At 52.9% G+C, this 24,408-nt stretch overlaps 1 protein-coding gene across 4 annotated transcripts in view; it reads right to left on the bottom strand.

The window, feature by feature from the left end:
* Positions 1 to 24,408, bottom strand: part of LOC122386369 (transcription factor collier-like) — a 49,704-nt gene that overhangs the window by 12,204 nt on the left and 13,092 nt on the right. For all 4 annotated transcript variants that reach the window (XM_043375525.1, XM_043375522.1, XM_043375524.1 and 1 more), the window contains exon 7: positions 676 to 757. In XM_043375525.1, coding sequence (XP_043231460.1) covers positions 676 to 757 — 82 coding nt within the window. The remainder of the gene's footprint in view (positions 1 to 675; positions 758 to 24,408) is intronic.

The raw sequence follows: 24,408 nt of genomic DNA, 5'->3' as shown, positions 1-24,408 counted from the left end.
CGCTTATGCAAATTGAGGGTTTGTGAAAAGGAGTAAAAATAAATAAATAAGAACATAAGTAATGAGCATTGCTCAACAAGAGAACCTTACAGTTATGAGATTTGCATACAACATAAGTCACCGACCGACCTCACTTTTTGTGTGTCAGTTTTGTCACAGGGTCAGCTGTCCTCAGCAGGGCATCTGGCGATGGCCTTCCGAGCTAACGGAAACAGGCGGCTTGGACACCCGTCCGTCGCCCTTCGCTCTGTTTTAAGAACATTAACTTTTTCAGAGATCTGGTAAATGAGATGTGAAACTGAGCCCAGCGGCCGTCAGCGCCATCGTCGAGCCCAGTGTTATGGTTTGGGCTGCAGCAACTATTTGACAGCATTGCTAACTGCTCGTCATTTTGGCGTGTTTAATTTCCGATCTGAAGTGTTTATTTACGTGTCAGGCGGCTGAGCCGCCCTCCATGTCTCGTGGGGCGGGCCCGGGCCCGGTCAGAGGCGGCCGAGGGCTCGGGGGACGCAGTCAGGTACAGTATCGGCCACAAGTGGTCATCGACTCACACCGCGTCACAATCACAGCTGAGTGGTGGGTGGAATCCAGTCTGATAGCATCTGTTGAAAATAACCATCAGCAAAAGCCAAAAAAAGCAAAAGAATTGAACGGCAGCCTATGTAGTAATCTTACCTGGAACCGGCGCATGTCCCGTGGGTTGCCGGCGTTCTTGAGACAGTTTTGATTGCATTTCAGGAAGAACTTCAAGAAAAATCTGGGAACAAAGGAGCCATGTGTTAGCCTGTGGGAGGCAATGGGGCTAGCTTCTATCTACGGGCAGTGATGAGTGATTGGTGATATTCATCGACGTTGTTTGATTACATATACTTCACAGTGCTGCAGACACTTCAGTATAACGGTCTCGTCAATCCTGTCGCACAATTCTCTCGATGCCGATTGACACTTGCATTGGGCCATGTAAGTGGCAGTCATATGTCAGCAGCTGCCTAGGTGTGCCGCTGGGTTATCGTTTAGCTATTGGGCTCTTCGATGCAGTAATAAGAGGCGAACGACCATGTCACTTGGGGCGGGCCCCGAGTACCTATGTAGATTGTAGGTCACGCCAGTAGCCCATCCTCAAGCTTTTCTCCTCAGTGCTTAGTTGAAGGAAGCATTTAAAATAATAGATGTCTGTATTAAATGATAATTAAGAATGAGAAAGGCTTTTAGACGATGCCGAACATTTAACTCAAAATATGAAAAGAATTTAAGAACATCCGCCATCTCCTGGCTGTCTATACCCGCATGTTGTGCCAATCAAACTTAACTTCTGGCAGCAATTTAGAACTTTAAACTTGATTGTGACATCTAACTCTTTTGGAAATAGCCCAATTCGAACAATTCCAGTGACTAAATTACGGTGTCGCTAACAGCGTCAACAGTCGAACAAACTGAAATCACCAATTCGCCTACCAAAATAACAGTAACACGCAATACACGAAAGGCGTCACGGAAAGTCCACCCACCAGAAAAACATGCTCAATAATATCGTAAACCGCACTCAAGACAGTGACAAAGCTGACCTATTTTGACTATCAACACAACCTGTTTCGTGATTCACGCTGCACGTATCATTTTCATCACTTATGCCTAAAGGCCTAGCTACACTATGCGTTTTCTGCGTGCGTTTTTTGCGAGTTTGCGTGATTTGCAGAATATCGTTCTAGAAAGAAACGACATTACGTTTTTGTTATATGTTTTTCATATATACTTTTAATTAACATAAACGTTTTATTAACTTTTATATAAATATTAAAGAAGTTTGATTAATAATAACCTTTTTTTCTAAAACGATATTACGCAAAACCAGCAAACACGCAAAAAACGTACGCAGAAAACGCATAGTGTAGCCAGGCCTTAAGCGTCTTATTTGAATTCGAAATAGGCAAACTATATTAACAGAGAAGTACAGGTCTCGCGGGTTTTAGCGGTAGGTTTTGCACCTAGAAAATTTAGTGTACTTCAGGCTATCTCTTCGTCGTTTTAAGCTTTTAAGTGTTGAAGATGCGATCGACTTGTTGGTTCACATGCCGGCCATGATCGTGTAAAATGGCTTCATTGTAGATCGATTAGTTTCTGAGATAGAACCGGAAATGTAGAACTGCAAAACCTACCGCTTAACTCGCGGAAGTCGTACCAAACGAACGGGTTAATTCTGAAAATATATAAAAAGTAACTGTTTTTCTGTTTCTTTTTAATTCCATAGAGTGAAGGTCTATACACTGAAAAGTGTTTTTAGAACGTTTTGCGAAGAATTATATGAGCGCAGGATAGGAGCTTCAGCCTACAGCTGTAAAACATTGATCACAATACCCTAAAAAAGACGACGAAAATAGCGCTGACTCCACTGTGTGAAAACATATAGCTTGTTCAATTATGCTTTATCGTGTCCACTTGAATAATACAAGGACAATGTTAGAAGTTGGGACGAAGTTTTCATTATAACAGCATGGAGTTGAATTGTGCTATCAAAAGATGTCAGGTCGCCTGTCGCCATTTCTTACGCCCATCACTCCTTGCGATCTCATCCAGCACCAGACTTTCGTGGCAGCGAACTAATTCGATACTCGATGCCTTCTCCTCGACAAATATCTGGTGTGGGTCGTAAAAGCCGTTAGGCTGGCCGGCCACAGATTGAGTTCTCTCGAACACAGATAGACGTCAGCCGTAGTAAATTGGCGCTGTTAAATGTCACGATTATCTCTGGTGCTATTGATGGTCATCTCATCAGCCGGAAATCCAGTATAAACATCGGCCTGGTCGGGCCAGACGGTAGACAGTGGAACTGGACACTTAATTGTCTGCTCTCCATAAATATGGCTCCCGTCTCGGGCTGACGATCACTGGCTCAACCTGTCGCTGCAATAGGGTCCATCAACAGCGGCACCTGGTGACCAGAGCGGGCGCTCGGTAGGATATGCAAGAATAGAAGGAGAGGAGAGATTGATAAATTTGAGATTAACCCTAGAACGCCTAGGGGGGGTTGTATCAACCCTCCCCCTGAGGTTTTTTCGAAGTGCACGCTAAACGGCTTGTCGTAGCGGGCTGAAATTTTCAATACCCTCTGGGGCAACCTTTGCGCATCTTTTGCCGAAAAAAATTGATCGGGTCATGTCAGGTCACGGAGTTATGACGTCATAAGAGGTACAGCCTCCGGCCGGATTTTCACAAACTGAGTGCCAACGCCCGAGGTTTCCTGCCGGTGGTACGGACATCGGTTGATGGATCATGATGAAACTTCCCATGCATGTTGGGGCAAGTATTGGCTATCATATGGTATAAGAAATTTGACCGGGTCAGGTCAGGTCACGGAGCTATGACGTCACAAGAGGAACAGCGTCTGGTACTATTTTTGAAAAGCGCCCGAACCACTATTTTGCTAATTCTTGTCACCTTAATGGGAATATGCAGCAATATTAGCTTCTATAGGGAGCAAATGGACCTCCTAAATCCAAAAATACAATCAGATTTCAAAAATTTAAATTTTGATTTTTCGAATTTCTGCCGCCGACTGTGACCTTGCCGACTTCTGGCGCTCCCAACGCGCCATTTTTAGAGCTAGGGAAACGAAATACATACCAAACGATAGAGAATTGATCAAGGAACACGATAATGAAGGTTTCAAGTCGATATCTCCCACCATTTTGCCGCAATCGCCGCCGAAAGTTGAAAAAAGTCTATTTTTCCGAAAATTTGACCTTTGACCGGTCAAAAGTAGGTCAAATGTTGACCTAGGACCAAAAAATATACCACCAATCGCGAGATCTCGTTGAGAGCAATCCGTTGGTTTTTTCCGCTAAGCTCTACGACCTTCCGTTTCGAAACGCCAGGGGGGGGGGTCGTAACAACCCCCCCCCCCCTGGTCGTTCGTGTTATGAGAAATGGCCTGGTCGTGCGAGGGTTAACCCGCGCCCCACTGGGGGGGCTATTTATAGCCCCCCCTCCCGTTTTTCTGTAATAACTTCCAAACCGCTTGACGAATCGACGCCAAACTTTCAGTACCTTCGGCTGCATCAATTTGACACCTTGTGTCAAAATTTGAACTTCGTAGCTACCATAGGTCGGCCGGAAATGACGTCAGAGTGACGTCATGTTCGTCCGATTTCGACGCAAAACATTGAACCACGGCAATCGCTCCCAAGAGCTCAGTTTTTAAGCTAGATCCAATTTCTTTGCATGAAAGGACTCAGAATTGACCGCGCTATCAAACTGTTATCTCGGATTTTCAAAATTTTGAAAATTACGAAAATTTTATATAATAATATTCAAAATTTATATTTTTATATTTTTTCAAAAAGTTTTTGACTTTTCGAAAAAACCGGAATATATGTGACAGAACGCATGATTATGACTAACTCTAGCAAGTTTTAGCTAAATATCTTCAAAAATGGCCAAGTTATACGCAGTATTGCAAAAAATTCACAATCATTAATTTTTCAAATCAATTTTTCAGTACGTATTTGGCATCGTACACCAATATAAATGGCACCATCGTGTTCCTGAGCTCAAACTGCATCCAATAGACACCTTTTTTGTTGAAAAATTTCAACTTCAAAATTTGACCTTTTTTGACCTGAAAGTGACCTGACCTAAGCTAATTTCGACTCAAAATGACCTTGAATGACACAGACGACATCAAATTCGAAATCTATGGCCTAAATGAACCATAAAACATGTGTCACGTGACCGACGCATGATATAATATTTTCGTGACCTGTGATGACCTGACCCTGACCTGAAAATCAAAGTACAAGTTTGGTACCCTCAAGGTATCTAGAGCATCTGTTCACGAGTGTGGAAACCAAAAATGAGCCTGATCTGACTTGTAAGACGGCGGCCAGAGCCCAAAATGTGAACAAGCCAAAGTGCTAATAATTTTTACTTTGACCTGACCTATGACGTCATCGGTGACCTCGAGGTCAATGAAATTAGGTTTCGCTCGACAGTTTTTCCGGGGCTATCAGACGCCGTTTGAATTTTGACGATCGGCCCAGTAGTTTCGGAGTTAGGAGGGGGGCTATGAATAGCCCCCCCCCCCCCCAGTAGGGCGTGTTATACACAGACCCCAGTGGGGCGCGGGTTAAGGAGTAAGGACTGATTACACCGGTTAAGCAGAACAAACATAGTATTACAGCAAACACTTCAGTGACTAATCGAGATATCGGAGCCGAATATCGTTCCTTCCTGAAAAAAGAATGGCGTGCCTACTAATCGAACTATAGCACATCTTGTGCACCTACCCTTCCCGTTTCTAAAGAGAGCAGCGTGATACCGACCCCAAGAACATCCCTTCCTCCAAGAACAGCAGCTCTTATAACAGCTCTTCTGAGTTCTTTCAGAAGGTGTTCACAGCCTGTCATCCCATCTATCCGCGTCGGTGCTGTCCGGTGTCGTCGACCACAACTTAGCGGCGCGGCCGGCCGGTCCGTTCAAGTTCAAACACTTTGACGGCGGGTCCGGCGGCCGATCTCGTTCTGACCAAATGATAAAGCTGGCCATGTGTCGCGTCGCGCGGCGATCGGTCCCCGGCCGGCCATCCGCGCCAATTGATGGCGCTCGGCCGAGCACAGCACCAAACGCAGCCGCGCTGCCGCACCGATTGAAAAGTTGGCGAGTAACGGCGTCTCGGCTGGCCGGCGGCGACGCCGGATGCTGGCCGGCGCGGCGGCCGGTCAGCCGGTCACTCGACCGTCGGGCCTTCAGACGAATGGCGGACTTTGGCTCAAATGGGAAAATATAACACTGGAGTAAAGAAAACACAAATTACCCTTTACCGGCCATGCTGGAAGATTTTTTTCGGCGCCATCAATCAGCAGTGTTAAAATTAAGATAATATAAATCCACCATATCTGTCATGAACATGGCAGGACGAATTAGCACCAAACGCCCCGGTGCATGATTTCTTTCGTCGCTCATCACCGTGTCACCGTCACATAAATATAATCACGTTTCATTTCCGCTGTTCTTCTGGCCTCCCTCCCCTCTCTCAGCGAGGTGAACGGACCCTCGCCGACCTACGTCACCCGTCCACAAGAACTGGCGAGGCCGGGCGCGCGCGCAGGGCCGCGGACAGCGAGAGAGCGGTCGGCGACAGACGCGACTCGCCGGGCCGCGCCAGGCGTCGCGGCCCGCTTTGGAGGCGCGCGTGCGCTGACAGCCTGTCCGAGGAGCTGACAGGGCCCAGCCAGTGTCGGCCGGGCCGGAGTCGAGCCAGAGGGCGAGAGACAGACACAGAGCTGACATGTGGCAGCGACGCTGCGACCGGCCACCGACCGCGCGTGGACAACTGACCGGACGGCACGTCGTACGACACGGGGCTGGACTGGAGGAGCCGGGCATAACCGCAGGAAAGGACGTCCCAAAACGACTGTGATGGGAAAGATGACTTATTCAGCTCTGTCCAGAGTCCTGGAACAGTGCCGTTCGACTCGTCTCACTAGCCCGTCCGACTCCGTCCGCAGCCCTCGGACCGTCATCCGTCGCCATCGGACCGTCGCCCGTCCGCCGTGCTGGACTTTCTCGCAGCAGTACTGTCCGTCTCCGTCCAGCACCATCGGACTGCCGTTTGTCTCGCCGGACCGTCCGGCTCCGTCGCCCCCAAACCGCCGTCCGCCTCGAGCCGCGGCCGGCGCCCCGTCCAGACGTCGCAGAAGGCGAGAGCGGGCCGGCGGTCGGCGGGCCGCTCGCGCCGGCCGCCCGGGTCTTGTTAGTGACAGATGTAAACAGCGGTGCGCCGAGGCGCCGTCTCCGGTTACCGTCACGGCCGCGGTCGACACGCGCGCGATAAACGGCATCGGTAGCCAGCCGGCGACACGGCGACCGCCGCGCGCCCAGCGGCTGGTGGGACGGCTGGAGGGTCGGCTGGTGGGACGGCTGGAGGGTCGGCTGGAGGGTCGGCTGGTGGGTCGGCTGGTGGGTCGGCTGGAGGGACGGCTGGAGGGACGGCTGGAGGGGCGGCTGGAGGGGCGGCTGGAGGGACGGCTGGAGGGACGGCTGGAGGGGCGGCTGGAGGCCGTGGCTGGAGGGGCGGCTGGTGGGTCAGCTGGAGGGTCAGCTAGACATTGACTGGAAGATCTACTGACTGCCTACTGGAAGGTCGGCTGGAGGGGTGGCTGGAGGGTCGGCTGGAAGGACGGCTGGAGGGTCGGCTGGTAGGACGGCTGGTGGGACGGCTGGAGGGTCGGCTGGTGGGTCGGCTGGAAGGTCGGCTGGAGGGACGGCTGGAGGAGCGGCTGGAGGGGCGGCTGGAGGGACGGCTGGAGGGACGGCTGGTAGGACGGCTGGTGGGACGGCTGGAGGGTCGGCTGGTGGGTCGGCTGGAAGGTCGGCTGGAGGGACGGCTGGAGGGACGGCTGGAGGGTCGGCTGGTAGGACGGCTGGTGGGACGGCTGGAGGGTCGGCTGGTGGGTCGGCTGGAAGGTCGGCTGGAGACGGCTGGAGGGTCGGCTGGTTGGACGGCTGGTGGGGCGGCTGGTGGGTCAGCTGGAGGGTCAGCTGGACATTGACTGGAAGAACAACTGACTGTCCACTGGAAGGTCGACTGGTGGATCAGCTAGAGGGTTGGCTGGCCGTTCATTTGAAGGGTCGACTGGCTGGAAGAATCAGTCGATGGGAAGTGGTCGAATGGAACGCCAGGTGGGGTTAGTTGGGGTTACTCATAGGGCATGAGTCGGTTAGGAAAGCAGCAATGAACTGCAATAAAAAAAACGTAATAACGTCAAACAGAAATAACACTTTAAATAAAATAATGCTTAAATAATCAACGTAAAATTAGAATAAGTAAGATAAAAGTAGATTGAATTAATTGACTGTCATATCCCGTGGCTCACTGCACCGTGCCGTATCACACCAAGGCTCCGCGCCACCCCTCTCGATGCTGCATCATTCGCTCGGACCTCTATTACGCTGGTAGGTATATGCTATCACATCTTCCCTTGTAGCCACTTCCATATGGACCCATCTCATCCGGCGTGAGGGCTAATTCAATATTGAATCAATATTGCGAAACCCTTCTGCCGATGATTGGGCTCATGCTGAGCCATTCATTTGACAGAGGCTCTCAATTTAATAGTCTATTACATGCTCCGAATTAACTTACTGGCCACGCTTCAAGGGCCAAAGGGTAGCTGCAGCAGGGGAGAGAGATTTGATGGATAAATTGAATCATCACCAAATCAAATAGTGGGATGTAATTTCCTAATTGGTGGAGCTCGGACCGGCGCGCGCCCCTGAGATGGCACGCGGGAGGCGGGACGAGTGTGGACACAGCGCACATGGTAGTATGGGAGGGAGGGGATCAGAGAGAAACGCCGTGCCCGGTAGGACAGAGAGCGGCTTATGGCCATATTTACAGTGCAGGAAGTAAGTTATATTTGATTATGTGTTCCAGCCGCGAGGTGAAACTAAAAAAAGGATTTCGGTGGACGACTATTTTTACCCTCGCTGGTTTTCATTTGAGAGTTTCCGTCCGTGCCGCTACATCTGTGCCAAGTTTGGGTGGAGGCGCCAGACCAGGACAAATGAACAGGACAGGGGCGGCGGAATGCCGAGACGAGAGAAGGCGCCTGTCGCGTCCTCAGACTGTCCCTCGTTATGGCACTGCGCGACATCATCAGTCAGCTGGGGACGTGCGGACCGTTGGTCCGGTCCTAGTGGGATCGGGCGGTCAGCCGCTCTGGCTCTTATTGGGTATTCCAGTCAATCCAGCCTCGAATAAGAACAAAAAGCATCAAGCTCTGGACATAATCTGGACAGTGCTGCAGTCTGCCAATAAAGCAATGCTGACTCTAGAAAAAAGTCTCTTTTAAGCTCGAGGTGCTCGCTGGCAAAGCAAATGTTGTATCGGAGAGGGAAAACATCTGTATTGGGTGCGTTTAATTATGCGCCTGCCTCACACTGCGCTCGCAATTCTGTCCTTCATTACGACAGCTCGGCACCTTGAGCCAAAATCCCTGACCAACTTCATCGATCGTTGCGTTCCATCTCCATGTACCGCAACATTCAGCGCATAGCAGCGGCGCGTGTGGCGGCGTGTGTGGCGCTCCGGCGGCGGGGCTGACGCGCCGGCCGTCACCGGCCGCGTCTGAGGCCGTGTGTCTCGCCGGCGGCAGTGCGGAGGGTCCGGCGCCGCAACTGCTGCTGATGGTACCGCCCGCCGACAGCTTTACCGCCGCCTCCGCCGCCGCCGCCGCCGCCGCCTCCTCCAGTTGATGCATCAACCGGTGACTGCGCGCCGCCGCTCGCCGCCGCTGCGCCGCCGCACGTCGCCGCCGCGTCGACGGCCCGTTTGTCAGACGTTTTTTGTGCGTCGCTGACGTCGTTTTCGTGGCGGCGGCCGACGTCCCAGCATCTGGCAAAACCGATCAACAAGTCTGTGTTTCCAGTAGATTTTCGCCCTCAGCGACTGGCTTTACATGCAACTTCTATCCTAATCCATATCTCAGTTATATCTCCATCAGAGCATGGGAGCGCCGAAGCCATCTCGCATAAAGCCGGGCTGTCAGCGTAGCTTGCCACTTGTTACCGATCATGCCTCTAGCCTCGGGAGCCTCGGCAGTCCCATCTCCGTCGCGTCGTCATATCCCAGTCGTCTCCCCAATCCACTTCCCCACCGGAAGGCGATGTCACCTCCTCGGATGTCCCGACTCCCCCGACCATCGGCGGCGCCCCTCCGCCAGGAGACATGACGCCCACTTCATCATCGCCGCAGTTAAACGAACACTTGGCGGCCCGCGTGTTTGTAGCTTTAGGCGCGGACAAATATTGTTGTTCCTGCGGTGGCCGGCGCGGCGGGCGGCAGCCCGAGCGTTATGGAGGAAAGGTTCCGGCCAGATGACAGCCGCTGTCAGGACAGCGCCATAGCTGCGCCCGGCTGTCAGCGCGACGATAATGACGCACGAGGTCCTCGTCGGGCAAACTAGTGGAGCTGGGGCTGCAAGTGCAAACGATGAACGGTGAGCCGGTGGATCGTGCGGGTTCCAGAGTCGTGCTCTTGTAGCGGCTACTGTTCCAGCGGCACTGCACAAACAGAGGTCATCAAGTCAAAACTCACAACAATGGAATGAAACGGCTGGAGAGCGTGAAAGCTGAAACCGATTGGCCACAGTAATATTCAAAACCAAAGGAAGAAACGTTGAGAGCAGGTTTCAAAATATCTCGTCCACGGAGGAAACTGTACAAAGATCCAATAATTAGCCAAAGGCGAGGTTGTAGTTAGGTAGGGGCTGCGGCACTTCTTGAAGGCTAGAGACAAAGACCGCCAAAAGTCGATTGCCGGCATGCGAAGCACATAACCATCGTGATCAAAATACCAGACTTGCGCCCTCAGTCCTTCTGCTAACAAAGCCAATGGCTTTGATAATTGGTATCCAGAACCGTGACCCCCGAGGTGGCAACTGCTGCGCGGAACTATTGCCCGAGGCACGGCTGCAGTCCCCCTCCCCAATCGCACATTTGGCCGGATGGGCGACGAAGTTACTCCGATTACCAATTGGAATATGAACCGACGCTTGGAAACGGTCGAAGCCATATTACTTCAAAGAAGCACGAACACATGCTGTAGCACGCAACTACTTTCAAGTGCTGAAATGGACTGACGAAGATTGCCCCGGTTCAACACTGACGCGAAACGAGCCACTAGCAAATGAGTCACCGACGGCTGGATAGCCGGCAGAATGTGCCGATAGTGCTGGCGTGACATGAACCAATCAAACATTCCATTACCAGGCACATTCCTTTATTTGATTCGGATAGCGGCCCGGTAGCCATCGGACGGCGATGATTGTCTTTCGCCGCGGCAATTATCAAAGCGGCCGCCAAAGTTATCGACTGTCTGACCAGCTACGTGCGCGGGTCACGCGGCCGCGGCCGGTCGGCTCGGTGGCCGCCGACCATTAGCACTCGGTGCGCCGGCCAGCCCACCGGGCACAGGTAATTGGGCCGATATGAGCGCGCACCGGTGCCAAATTGGATTACAAAATCGCTCAATACCGGTCAGCAAGGGTCACTCAGTGGTGAACGGGGCAGCGGGGTCGGGGACGGGCAGGGAAAGTACCGACCAAATAATTGCTCCTTCAACGCGGCCCTGGCGACATAAGTTATTCATGCGGCTCGGCGGCGCCGCTGCAGAGGCCGCTCCGGTAATGGAGATGGAGTGGGCCGGCCGGTGATGGCGACGGTGCCGCTGGAGGTCCTCAGACCCCGCTGGACGCCCTACAGAGCACGCTGGACGCGATACAGAGCCACCAGTACACTAGAACGCGTTCCGACCGGCAGGAAAGGACCGGCCCCAAGGAGCAGCCAGCATCATCTGGGTTGCCGTGATCGGTCGTGACGGCGTGAAAATGGACATTGGACAGTCACTTTCCCCTCAGTCTTTTTTTGTTGTTAATTGAGGAAAGCAGGGCATTTTTCCCGCTTGAACAAGTGAAAATTTGTCAACGAGGAAACAAGCACATGTTATTGGATAGGCTGATTTTTCTTTGAATATGTTATGTTGTGGGCTGTTCACGCATTCAAGCCCAGGGTCGGAGCTTCCTATGCAGTTAGTGGGCTGGTGCCCCACCAATTTGTATTAGCTGATTTGTAGGGTATTGGTGCTTTGCGAATCAATCTTTTTCGCATTGAGGAGCTTAGGAATGTCTCTATAATGCAAAATATTACCTCTGTAATGATAGGAATTAATTCAGTGTAGCGTTTTATTTAGCTTGACAATCGGACATTGTAGGTTTGACGACTTTTTGTCCCACCAACTTTCCTGGAAAAGTTTCACCCATGTTAAAACACTTTCGTGCGCCGCCCAGTTCAAATATAGGTAATAGGTATGTTATATAGTGTTGGTTGACCGATAAAGTAAGGAAGCACTTTGCGTAATACCGGTATGATTTAGGAGTAAAAAGTATATTGATACAGGTGAATCAGCGTGTCAAAGGCGTAACAGCAACTCAACGTAGGTACCCCGCTAAAGTATATGCTACCTGCACGATAGTCTAGTAACGTGTAAAGCTGCACAAATATTGAACGACTGTCTGCGCCCATTTGCGCCCGAGCCCCCCGTCGGCAAGGTATCAGCTTCTACCTCTTTTCAACATTCAACCAAAATACGGGTGTACTGGGTTGCAGGAGAAGAGCGCACCGTCTCTGGGAAGAGACTGCCGTTCGACAAAGCCCTGTTGCGTCAGAACCGGGGAGCTTAGTCACCATATTTCGCTGGAAGCCGGCCCTGCCCGGCGGCCCGTCGTATCAGCACCGGTGTAACCCGCAGGAGGCCTCGCCCGCAGGTCGCCGGCTGACTCAGAGCCCCTGGCCGCGGCCGCTCCCCTTTCTCGGCACTATCAGCGAACACCGTCAGTTCCACACCGACCCGAGATCCCGGTCCCGAGAGAGACGTCCCTGGCGGCCGGTATTGTCAGCGCGGAGCGCCGCCGCGCCGCCCACTACGCCGCCCTCACTGGCCACCCGATACACCCGACCTCGGCAGAGCTGGGGACGAGCGGTCCACCCGGCCTTCTGTACTCTCTGGAGCCCTGTCTGCGATCAACAGTCCGAGACTGAGCAGTAAACAGGGCATCAGTGACTGTAGAGCATCGGAAACTCCAGCGAACGGTTCGTATATTATGGCCTATTCTTGGACTGCAGATTGTCCGCTGGGCAGCTACATGTAGCAGCTGGGTGGCGTCACCGCTGGGCCTGTATCGGCGGTGATCTGCTCTGCGTGGTACGGCTTTTCATGACATCAGAGATAACGTCAATGAGTTCTTCTATGTCCCTAGCTCGAACAGCTTGTCACAGGCTTTCGGATTCACTATCTACCTACTTTGTAGCTCCTCATTCCTAGCGTGTTTAATTTTGACAGCGATGGATCTGAGAAGTATGATGCACTTCAATTTTTCTAATTAAAGTGATTTTCAATTTTTTATTTAAAGTAGTGCATTCACATGCTAATGCACATTCCTTTGGTATCTCCTGAAAATATGTCCGACAAGTGAATGTGCGCACCCCGCTATCATGCAGGCCCTGTTGTAAACATCACTCCGCCTTATTCCACCATTAGTCCGCTATTCCTAACGCCGAGTCATTCGCCTTCCTGTGTCGCTCTCCGCGCCTGCTGAGCTGCTCCGCCGTTCTGCAGCGCTGCCGGCAGCTGCTGCTGTGGCGGCGGCCCGGTCCCGGGAGGCCGACGGCGGTCCCGCAGCGCGCAGCGCGTCGTATCGACCTGGCCAGCCCCGAGGGAGGCCGGTCCCGGCGCGCCGCCGCCGCCGCCACGCGGGACCGCTACCGAGCGCCGCCGACACGGGAGCTGCGCCACCGCCGCCACCGCCGCCACCGCCGCCGCCGCCGCCCAGAATACAAGGCGGTCGGGGGGTGGGGACTTGGGGAGTATAGGTGACAGGTCAGTAACGGTTGAGTACGAAAATTGCCAAGCGCTAGGGATTTTCATGAGAATAACAAGCCTCTCATCGACGCCGTTTTCACATGGCTTTGTTATCCATCCTCATTTTGATGACTTCTTTCAGAACGTTAACAAGCCAGGTCGAACTTGGCACCCGTTATCTCAAACATATGTGGTATCAGTGAAGTCACATGTATTCCGTCGAATGAAAATGTACGTCAGCCCGATGATAGTTTGCAGATACAATTATTATTCGCCCGTCGGTGTATGTTTACAGAGTGGCGTACTCTGCCGTCCCGTCCACCGGGCAGACGGGTGTAAGCCAGCGGCGTGTGCGAGCCATCAGTCCGATAACAGGCTGAATGCCGCATACAGCTCTGAACACGACAGGGGTGTCCGCCGCCGCATTACTGGAAACGGCTCGGACCGGCCGACGCCAACCGATATCCCAAACACAGACGGCGCTGCAGCGGGTGCCGAGGCGATCGGTATTTTTATCGGTCCGGTATGCAACAGAGCGGTCCCAGCTGAGCCTGACTGACGCCGACTGCGGACCGCCGAGCTGGACATCAGCATATTTAACCAGAAATTAGCCACCCCTTCATTGTGTCGAACACAAGCAGCGGCCGATATATGAGAAATACGGCACGTCTCCAGAAATTGGGCTCGTCGATAATTGATAAGCCGCGCCTAATCAGCAGACGGCGCCTTGAAATCGCCCCATTCATTCTTGAATTTCAGCCAATTCCGATCAAACAGCACTACATCTACAGGGCGCAATAAATTCCAAGACTGTAATGTTACAGGCCGCATACCGGACCCAGATATCAAATGATAATGGACTAACTCGTGTCTCACCAAGTCGAAATCAAATACGATATAAGAGCATCGAATGACGTTGTTCTCCGCTCGACGCCTGACAATTTACGCCCGTGTCTACACTTACATACATCTTATAAGCAGCTCTGTTGACCTCTTCACGAACAAGTAAAGAAGGACCGATCTCTTTCAAGGCTTACCTCGGCGGTCGCGCCGGAGAAAGGACAAGTCTCGCGGCGATCGAGAGGCTGAACAGGCACAAACCGAACTGGGGGATACCACACCATACCGACTCGAGCTGTCAATCTTACCGCGATGAGACGACGTCGCTCAAACGACCATCTTGGCCGCTGGATTCCGCCGGTCGGCCATTCCGCGCTGCAACCGATGCGGACCTGTATAAACAGTGGCCGCCGGTCGGCTGCAGCGCGCACCTCGGCCAGTCGCGGCGCGCTGCGACTCCGCACGACCAGCCTCTGCGATAAACAGCTGCGAGTCGCCGTCGCCCGGGCCGAGCGAGCGCGGGTGACCGGCGCGACCGACCGACCGGCCGCCGCGCGGTGCCCGACCCCTGTTTATGTCCGTCGATAGAGCGGTTACACAGTGCGGGACGGCGGCCGTGCAGCGGTCATCCACGGACCCGCCTCGGACCGACCACGATGGACAGTAGGGAGAGGACGGCTAGGAGAGAATAGCCGGGAGGGAGTGCAGACACTTAGCACGGCACCCGCAGAGAGTTGCCGATGGTGTCAGAATAGACGAGACACTGGCCGAAAGCCGAAAATTCCAAGGAGCCAAGCTGGGGACCAGTATTGAGCCGGTGTTGAGCCAGGATTTAGCCGGTGCTGAACAGTGAACCGATACTGAACTGGAGCTGGCCCAGTATTGAGCCGATGCTGAGCCGGCATTGAGCCGGTGTTGAGCGGATGATAAGCCGGTGCTGATCCGGTGCTGCGCCAGTGTCGAGTCGGCGACGGCCGCCGTTGTTCAGTCGGTGTTGAGTCGGTGGCATGCCGGTGTTAAGCCGTTGCTGAGCCGTTGCTGAGAGTCGGTGCTGAGCCGGGTCTATGCCGGTGCTGAGCCGGTGCTGAGCCGGTGTTGAGCCAGAGCTGAACCGGCGTTGATCCAGTGCTGAGCGAGTGCAGTAGATTCTAGTGACAGTATATCTGTGCAGGGACTATCGGCAGTGCCTATTGGGCCTCGTCATGACTGCATTACCATCATTAGCTGTATATCAGTGGCCTATCGGCGCGCCATCTCCCCCGCGCCCTTTATTTACGGTACATAAATCGGCGCCCCGAGCGCGCCAGAATGTGCCGCTCGCGATATGATGGGGGAGATAGCCGGAGAAAAGCTGCTCAAAATCCCCCCCCCCATCGGCGCACACACACACACATGCAGACCAGCTGCAGCAGTGTGTGGCTCAATCTCGAAACACATCCTGATAAGGTCTTGAATTTTCATAAAAGCGCTAATGATTATGATGATTGCCAATGCAACGTCCAACGGTCCTTCCATGCAGTGTAACGCCCAGACATTTGGTCTACCGCCTAACGAACGCCAGCCATTGAGCCGGCCGTGCACCGAAGCCAATGCCCAAAGTGGCCTCCTCGGAGCAGCATTTCTGGGAACGATTCACCCCATAAACGCCTACCACAGCGGCTGTTTTACACAGCATGAGCCGGAAACTTTGTGCCGCCGCGGGTCAAGTTTTGGTCAATTTTTCAGCGCCGCTCATCGGTACGTATGGCACGAGGCTGGCCGGCCGGCGGCGAACGAGCGCTCGGCCCGGTCACTGCTCCCCGGGCGACCCTCCGGGCGACCGCCGGCATTCCAGCGGCAATTAATTCCCGGTTAAAGGGTAGTTGACAATGGGCGCGCCGGGAGTCGTGCGCGGCTCGTTTTGATCTAGGTCCGGTCACTCGGGTCACATTGAACGGTCGGCGGCGGTGCTGGCCGCGGCGGTCTGCGGAATTATTCAGACGCGCGCTAACGTATGGCAGTGGAGAGGAGGCTGCACCGAGACGGCCGACCAACGAGACGGCACCGTCCCGCTCATGTTAAATGCAACACTATGATGAGACGGCGAGCCCCGCGAGACGGTCCCTTAGCTTTGAGATGAGCGGACATTTCAGCCCTGAGGTATAAGAGGAGCTGTTTTAGTAAAGTATGACCAATATCATAGCATTTTGTGTCGAAGCAATAGTGCGAGAAGAAAGGAAAGCTTACGGTAACCAGATGAGTTGGCACTGGGTTCATTCATAAGGACCTTGCCAAGCGGCATCTCTAAAAAGCACTTATCAGGAAGATGACGACCTAATGCATTTCTTTCCTTTGTTTTAGTTCATTGGTGCAGTCTTTCAGACCTTCAGTCTGTAGATACGTGTAGACCTTCAAGGCAGCAACATCACTCGCAGATTTGTACCCATAAACTCCAATTGCAACAGTAACGCACTATTTCGCCTTATACGAGTAGCCGTCATCTCTGCTGAAAAGCCACTTACTGTGTGAATGCCAGTTACTACATGAAAATAATATCATCAAGCATCCCTAACATTTCTCATTACCAACACGCGTGCCTAATCAGTAGCTTTAAACAGTCGAATTATATCCAGCATTGTTTATATATGACACATAATGGACTTCAGATGGCTCGTCAGTCAAATACGAGTACACATCGGATTATTTAGAGAGCTCTTCAGATCGTGCAACCCTAACTTATACATAGGTCGGCAGCCGACCGTCGGCTCCAAAGAATCTGTCGTCTTTGCTGAAAAGTGTGGTTGTCCTGCTTCTGGGATAGTGCTGCATTCGTGCACTCTGGGCACTCAAACCAGATCTTCAGCAGATTGTGAATCATGTAGGGAGGGGTGCACCCACGTCTGAGGTCCATTCATGGCCAGTCGGGCGGAATAAATTGATCTGCCGCGCTGGTGGCGGCCTTTACCGTAAAAACAGGGGCCCTAACCGAACAAAGTGGATCTCGGTAATCCAATGTCAACAATGTGCGCGCCGGCGCCGCCCCTACCGACCGCCGCTGAATCCTCTTAGCACGGGCCGCCCCGGCTGACGGCTCCCTTAGTTAGTCACTTACAGCCGCAGCCCGCGCTGATCCGCCGGCTAAGGCCATTAATGTGCCGCCCTGCAGGTTATTATTTTCTCCAGTCAGCTCCCCTGTCCTCTCATTAGGCCCTGCGCGCCACCGTCACGGCGGCGCCATTTTCGCTGTTCCGGGGTGAGAGGTGCGCAGAGGAGCGAGCGGCCTCTGACAGAGCGGCAAGAGAACACTGACAACGGCGAGGAAACCATTTTATCCTGCATACGTATAAAAAGTCTTTTGGCACGAATATTTAGGCAACTTGTTTTTCATTTTCACTTCAATATACAGTATAACAACATGATTTTCTTGGAAAATATACGGCAACAAAAACATAATGCGAAAAAGGAACTTTGGTTAAGTGTTTTTTAATGCTGAGAAGCGGAAAAAAGGATGCATTTGTCTGTCGAACAAGCCATCTGACAAATCAGTAAGTTCACCAGATATGTGTCTAAAAAATAATATATATGATATCCGAAAGGTGCTTTTAGCTTTTACTTCTAAATTACATTGTATACCTACTCTACGACCAATGCTAATGCCAGTTAGTTTTGTACGGTCAAAATCTTCTTAGGTGTTCTTCTAATCTCTAAGACAGCTTCCTGAATCGCGTATCTTTTCCGTTCCTCCCCAAGTATCGAATTATCACACCCCAATTGAACGAAGAGACTTATTGGACTGACTAAGTCACCCATTTGCCGCTGTTCCTTTCCTGGTTGTCGCCCTCCATCTCCATCTTTCCACAGTCTAGAAGTGATCTAATTTAGTCACCAAATGAGGTTAGCTGAAATTACCACTACCCGAAGAAACACTGACCACGCTCCAAATATTCCGTCTGGTTAGCTGAAATAACTGAAAAGAAACAGCGAATTTCGATTGCTTGAGTTTTGACTGGGCTGATTTGGGCGGGAGGACATGGCCTGTTAATGCTAAAAGCAAAAAAGAAATTGCGAGAGATTTGAGAGGTCAGATATGCTTTATGAATTTGTCAAACTTGTATACTATTGCATATAATGCGCGCCTCGTAAAAGTACCAGTATAGACGTTCCACCCCAGTGGTCTTCTGTCCCTTACTCCTAAACGCATAGCTTATTACAAAAATCACATTTTTGCGCTGGTCTTCACAGAGGAGCTCCCGTGCTGTCTGAATTATCAATGCCCCTACAGGTATGTACCTACCCGAGGGGCTCTGTCTTAGAAGCCAACTCTTATTCCAGGCTAGCTAATCCCATTCTTCTTACGTCCTCCACGTCCTCCTACTACTGCACCTTAAAACTTTCCCCGTATCAGCTCCCTGCGTCCCTGCTCCTCCGTGCCCGTCTGGCGGTCCCTCCCCCGGCGTCCCTGCCTCCCCGGCGGCCGACTCAGTCTCCCGGCGCCGCCCCGGCTCCCTGGGGGCTCAGACCGCCGCTCCGAGGCTCGCGCCGGTCGTAAACGCTCCCGTGTTGCAGCTCCGCCCCCACTCTTCCTCGCTCTGCGCTCTCTCCTCTGCCTGGGCTATTGATTTTGCCAAGGTGATGGTATACTCGCTGGGATTAGGAGCGGCGCCGAGGGAGCCGCCGCCGGCCGCGCGGGACCGCCGAGCCGGCCGTCGAGCAGCCAAAATGGCCGGGCGGCCGGGCAGCGCAGCGCGCCGCGGCCGCCGCGGCTCCGTCTGCGGCTCCGAACCTGTCTGCACCTCAGGGAGGTCTAACCCACTGGGGACCCTCCAGACACACTCATCGTCCCCAGAGACGCAACGCACGCTTGTGGCGCTGCTATGCGGAACTAGCACGAATTCAGCTCAGGAAGCCGCCCGCGGGTGCGTTTTCTACGCGTGTTTGCTCCAGCATTAAACACGAACATTTTTCCTGTCTGGCACTCGAAAAGATCCCGGGGACTCGTGGCGTGTGAGTCGAAAAACGAAAGGGGTTGACTAAAAAGCTGTACAAGAACTGCCCTAGCGCGCGTGTAGCTTGGTGGCCCCATGACAAACTTAGCACTGCAGCGTAGCGAGGTTGCGTCGGGAAACTGCACGTGCAGGGGCTTATGGTTCTAAATCGTTCGACCGGCGTTGGCAGTTCTGTCATATCTAATTTGGTCAGTATTTGAGCCATACTTGAAGTGCCCTAGTATTGTTAGCTAGGGTTTTCTCGTATATTGTTAGTGAGATGAGTGTGATTTTCAAAAAGAACAGACTTGGTTACGGACCTTTCACAAAATGAGCTATTAGCCGGTTCATGACGGCTATCTGGTACACATTTGGTGCACGCTAGGTGCAAATTTGGTGAAATTAGGTGCAGATTTGGTCAAGCTAGGCGCCGATTTGGTCAAATTAGGTGCCGATTTGGTTAAATTAGGTCCAGTGTGTTTCTTAGCAGCTATCAGCTAGGATTGCGCTAGCTGCTTAGGTGCCGGCTTTGTCAAATTAGAGATTATTATCGATTAAACACTCAAATAATTTCATGAAATGAAGATATTTGCTGCAAAAGAGTTCGGTGCAGATTTGGTCAAATTAGGTGCATTCGCCAGATAGCCCGTCGTGAAAACGGCTATTATTTATAGTACCATACCAAGGAGAAGAATAAAGAGATAAGCACAGAAATAGATAGAGATATACAGAAAGTTATCATTGTGCTTAAACAAATCCTGCGTCTGACGAATTAAATTGATTCAAATACAAATTGTATAGGCACATTTGCTGCAATTAATTGATTTTTTACTCTAGTAAGTTACGTGCGAAAATTTAATTTAGTAAATAGAAATTAGCCTGAGCCCAGTTAAGATCATAAACCTAGTCTCAGAAAATAATAAAGCTAAAAAAATGGAATGCCTTGATATCGTTTAGTTCCATCAGTGGTCGGTATTATTTGTCTGCGAAATGTCGGCAGACGGACGCCTGCTCCAGTCCCGCACACTGGTCGAACTGGTATCGGTACCGGTGCGATGGATAGTCGGTGTGTCGCAACTGCTCATATTTGTGAAGTGATTCGAAGTTGTGATAGGGATGATAACATCTCAGGTGAATGTAGCAAGTTGATTGAGTTAAAATGGGTAGGTATGACTTTGAGGCTTGAATGAAATATGAAAATATTGCTATTTGCTAGCTTAGATACACTGAACCGTCCGACTGCCAGCGGACCAGCCGTCAGTTTGTGGACCCCTCACAGGTCGGTGGCGGACCCAGCTCCCAGCAGTTCTGTCGGCGGACCCAGCTCCCAGCAGGCCGCCGCCGGCCTCCCGAGGGCTTCGTTATGGCCCCAGAGCTGCGGCCGAGATCGATTTTCGATCCGCGGCGCCGGGCGGCGCGCTGGGCCGGCCGGGGGCGCCTTACCTGCCCGCCCGGACAGCCGACCGACCCACCGACCCATCCACCGACCCACCGACCGACCGACCGATCCACCGACCGACGGACGGACCGACGGACCCACCGACCGACCCAACGACCGACCCAACGACCAGCGGACCGACGGACCGACGGATCAACCGACAGACCGACCGAAGGATCCATTAGGACCATTGGACAGGCAGACCGACGGCACACGGACCGACCGACGGACCGAAAGAACGAATGACCAGCCGACGGACCGAAGGATCGACAGACGAACCGACCGACGGACCGACGGATCGACTGATGGACCAACCGACGAACCGACTGACTGACCGACTGACGGCCTGACTGAGCAGCCCGCAGACCGATGGACCGATGGACCGTCTGACCCACCGACTGAGCCCGCCGACCGATAGACCATCGAAGCGACGACCGACCGACCGACGGAAGGATGCCAGCCGGTCGCCCGTGGACTGACCTATCAAGGGACAGACCAACACATACTGAACGCTGAAGTACTAGTTGAAGAACCGACCGACAGTGGAAGAGGCAGAATGACTGACCGAAGGCCCTACTGACCGACGACATAATTACTAGGCTAACCACCACCAGTCCCAGCAGGGAGCTGATTTTCCAGGAGGGTCAGACGGTTCAATCACCAGGTCGCTGATGACGGCACTGCCGCCTTTCGAGGAGAGGACGGAAGGTTATCAGGGGCGTGTAGGAGACAGTCAAAGCGGTCCCCAGACACCCATAGCGCGTACAAGAAACGGGCTCTGCGCGTTCCTCAGCTCACAGCGGCCTTGATGACACTCTGAAGCGGACCCGACTGCTGCCATGATCCTGGGTGGGGCTGTCCCGTATTCGGGGACTCCTAGGCCATCTCTACTTCTCCTCGCATTGGCGGATCCTGGGCAAGGTTGTCTCCGTCTCATGGTTCAGGGTACCTGAACAGACACTACCTTACTTTTTCATACCACGAGCCAGCTGCCGTAATTTTAGAGCTGGACTCTGACAACCCTGAGTCAAACCTCTCCCCGTCTCGACTCGAGTCACACAGTCGGTGAGTCAGAGACAGACGGGCGCTCGCCGAGGCGCGCTCACACCTCCCCTGCCTCAATGCATTCAGGCCTGAACAAAGACACGTAATGGGTAGCTGCGGCGCGGGAGGGGAGGGGCGTAATTGATCTACAAGCTCTCAATCGTCCGTTAGCGCGCCTTGCCAGATTGAAACTGACGGCACGCGCGTTGAACCGGTCGCGAGCATAGACGTCTCTGCGCCGGCCTCATGCAGTGGCTGCTGGCTGGGTCGGAGAAGAGTTGGAATGGAAGGGGAGGTAGCGCGCCAACAGCCCTGCGCTGCACGACTGGGAGAGATGGCAGCCAAGATTGTCGTTCAAATATGACGATATTTTTGCTAAATATCTTAGAGAAACGTATTATTTCGAAGAATGGTAAGCACCACTGATTGTTTCATGGCGACCAGTGGACTCAATCATAGCACAGAATGTTCTTTCAGTTCACTGAATATTTCTAATCTTACCTCAATATATCGAATTCATTATGCAACCAGATATTATGAACTTGCTCAATTTTGGGTTAACTGGATGCATCTTGTTGCTTTTCTTTGCTTATATGTTTTTGCTGAACGAAAGTAAGCAAAATAGGAAAGGAAGTCCTAAAGACTCACATTGAGCTGTCGGGTAGCTGTCATGCTGTCATTTCTTATCGATAAATCAAGGATATTGTGAAAACACAACGTTTATCGTAAATTATTAGCTCAGGAAGAAAACAACTTCACTGGTCGCGTTTGATTACAGGAATTGAAGCCGTTGTCAGGTGTGTGTGGGTGGGTAGCCGCAATTTCCCTCGCCTCGGACACCCATAATAAATCCAGCCAAGGTGCAATCGGCGCCAATAGCCTGCACATTGCCGCCGGCCGCGGCCGAATGACTGCGACTGGACGGCAGTGGTTCACGCCGAGTGCCCCCTGGGGAACCAGCAACACATGCCACTTCAGCGGCCACGGCTCGGCCGCACCGGGGCCGGGCCGCGCGCACGGCAATATACACTGGACAGCAGGTGCACGCCTCGGCGGCATGAAGGCCGAGCGGCCGCGAGTGGCACCCTGGTCACGGCCAGGGCAAGGCCTGGTTAGGTAGGTACCGACTACCGACCTTGTAAGGTCAGGTCCCATGCCCTCCAGGTCAGATGTACCGTCGACCAACTCAGGTCCCAGACTGCTGACACAGCTCAGTCAGCAGTACCTATTGCGAGCCGGGTCAGACTACGGTGTAACAGCGGCCCAACTCTGAGCAGTTGAACAAGTCCAGTGGGGCACCTGTGGCGCTCGGCGTCATGACCCCCAACCCAACGACCTGGGAACTTCGGACGTATTCGCATGGCATACTTGCGCGCAAAGAATGGCCCCGAAATCATGTGCAATTATCAGTCAGAGAAAAAAAAATCCAAGGGCTAACATCCAGCGTTAAAATAAGTCAGTTTCAAGCGTTTAACGAACTGAGTCCCCCTTTCGGCAATCACGGAGGCTGAATATACCACTCTTTTGCCATCCTGTACATACAGAGGCTGTCAGTTCGTATGCCAGTCTGTGCGGCGACTGGTGGTGTCTCTGACAGCCCGCAGGGACTGCTCTACCCTCTGAGTCCCCCGACTGCCTGCGGGGACCGCCGGGCCCCCCGGGTCCTCCACCGCGACAGGTGGCGTTATGGCCTCCAGCGAGCGGGCCACCCTTGCAGCCCGGCCAGCCGAGCGACAGACCCGCCAGTAGTTAACATCGATTGAAATTTTATACTTGTAACAAATGTTGGGCGTCCATTGACATTGCGGATTGAGTCTATTATTCGCTGTGTCTGTGGGGTGGGAGCCGGGGAGGAGGGCGCAAATCGGTGATCCTCTCTGTGCTCGGCCGGCGGCACACAATGAGACCGTGCCGCGCGGCCCGGTAGCATTGTTTTACGACTGTGTCGCCAGCTGGTGCGCGGGATCTGTCATTGTTACCGAGACATGGCTCAGTCGAACATCAGTTGTGATCTTTAAAACAAACCGGGATGATCGGCCGCCATCGCTCATCCCATGTGTCACATTGGAGCCGCAGTGGAGAGGCAGTAGGGTCGACTGATTCTCGTACTCTAAACTTCGGGTTTAGGCCGTCTTTGCCCGGAGTGGTCATTCACTTCCTGGCTTTTCGTCATCCAGCCATCCTGTCGATGCCTTTTCTCCGATTGATTATGTTCTTCCCTGAATGGGTTACCTCACATTCACTCAGCTATCAAATTGGTGCACGTAAACAAGATATGACTAATGAAGGGTACGCGGAAGCAGCCCCTCTGCTGGCTCAGTTTCCGCGCAATCGCGCTGTCTCCGTGCTGTCGGCGCTGTTGTTCTGACCCAACTGGCTGTGCGCGGCCGCCCGGCCCGGTAATGGCATTACGGGGCGCGGCCACCTGCCCCCGGGGGGAGACGGATTCCCCAGGGGCCGCGCCGCCCGGGACCGGCGCTGCGGACCGCACGCGTACACTCCGACACAGCGGCCGTCCAGACACCCGAGCAGTGGTGAAAACGACGGCATGGGCAGGAGGCTCGAAAGTCGAGTAGGTATGCTTAGTGATCTGACCCAACACTAGGAGACACAGGTTCATTATTCACATTATGGCGAAGGGCGTTGCAAAGGTCACTACACCAGCTACGGAGGGCTAAGAAGTTGTCAATTGAGTTGTCTCTAAATGA

This window comes from Amphibalanus amphitrite, unplaced genomic scaffold (assembly GCF_019059575.1).
Source record: "Amphibalanus amphitrite isolate SeventyFive unplaced genomic scaffold, NRLGWU_Aamphi_draft 000248F_arrow, whole genome shotgun sequence".
NCBI classification, from domain to species: Eukaryota; Metazoa; Arthropoda; class Thecostraca; order Balanomorpha; family Balanidae; genus Amphibalanus; species Amphibalanus amphitrite.
Note: the sequence above shows the minus strand (reverse complement) of the source record. Positions and strands in the feature narration are given on the sequence as shown.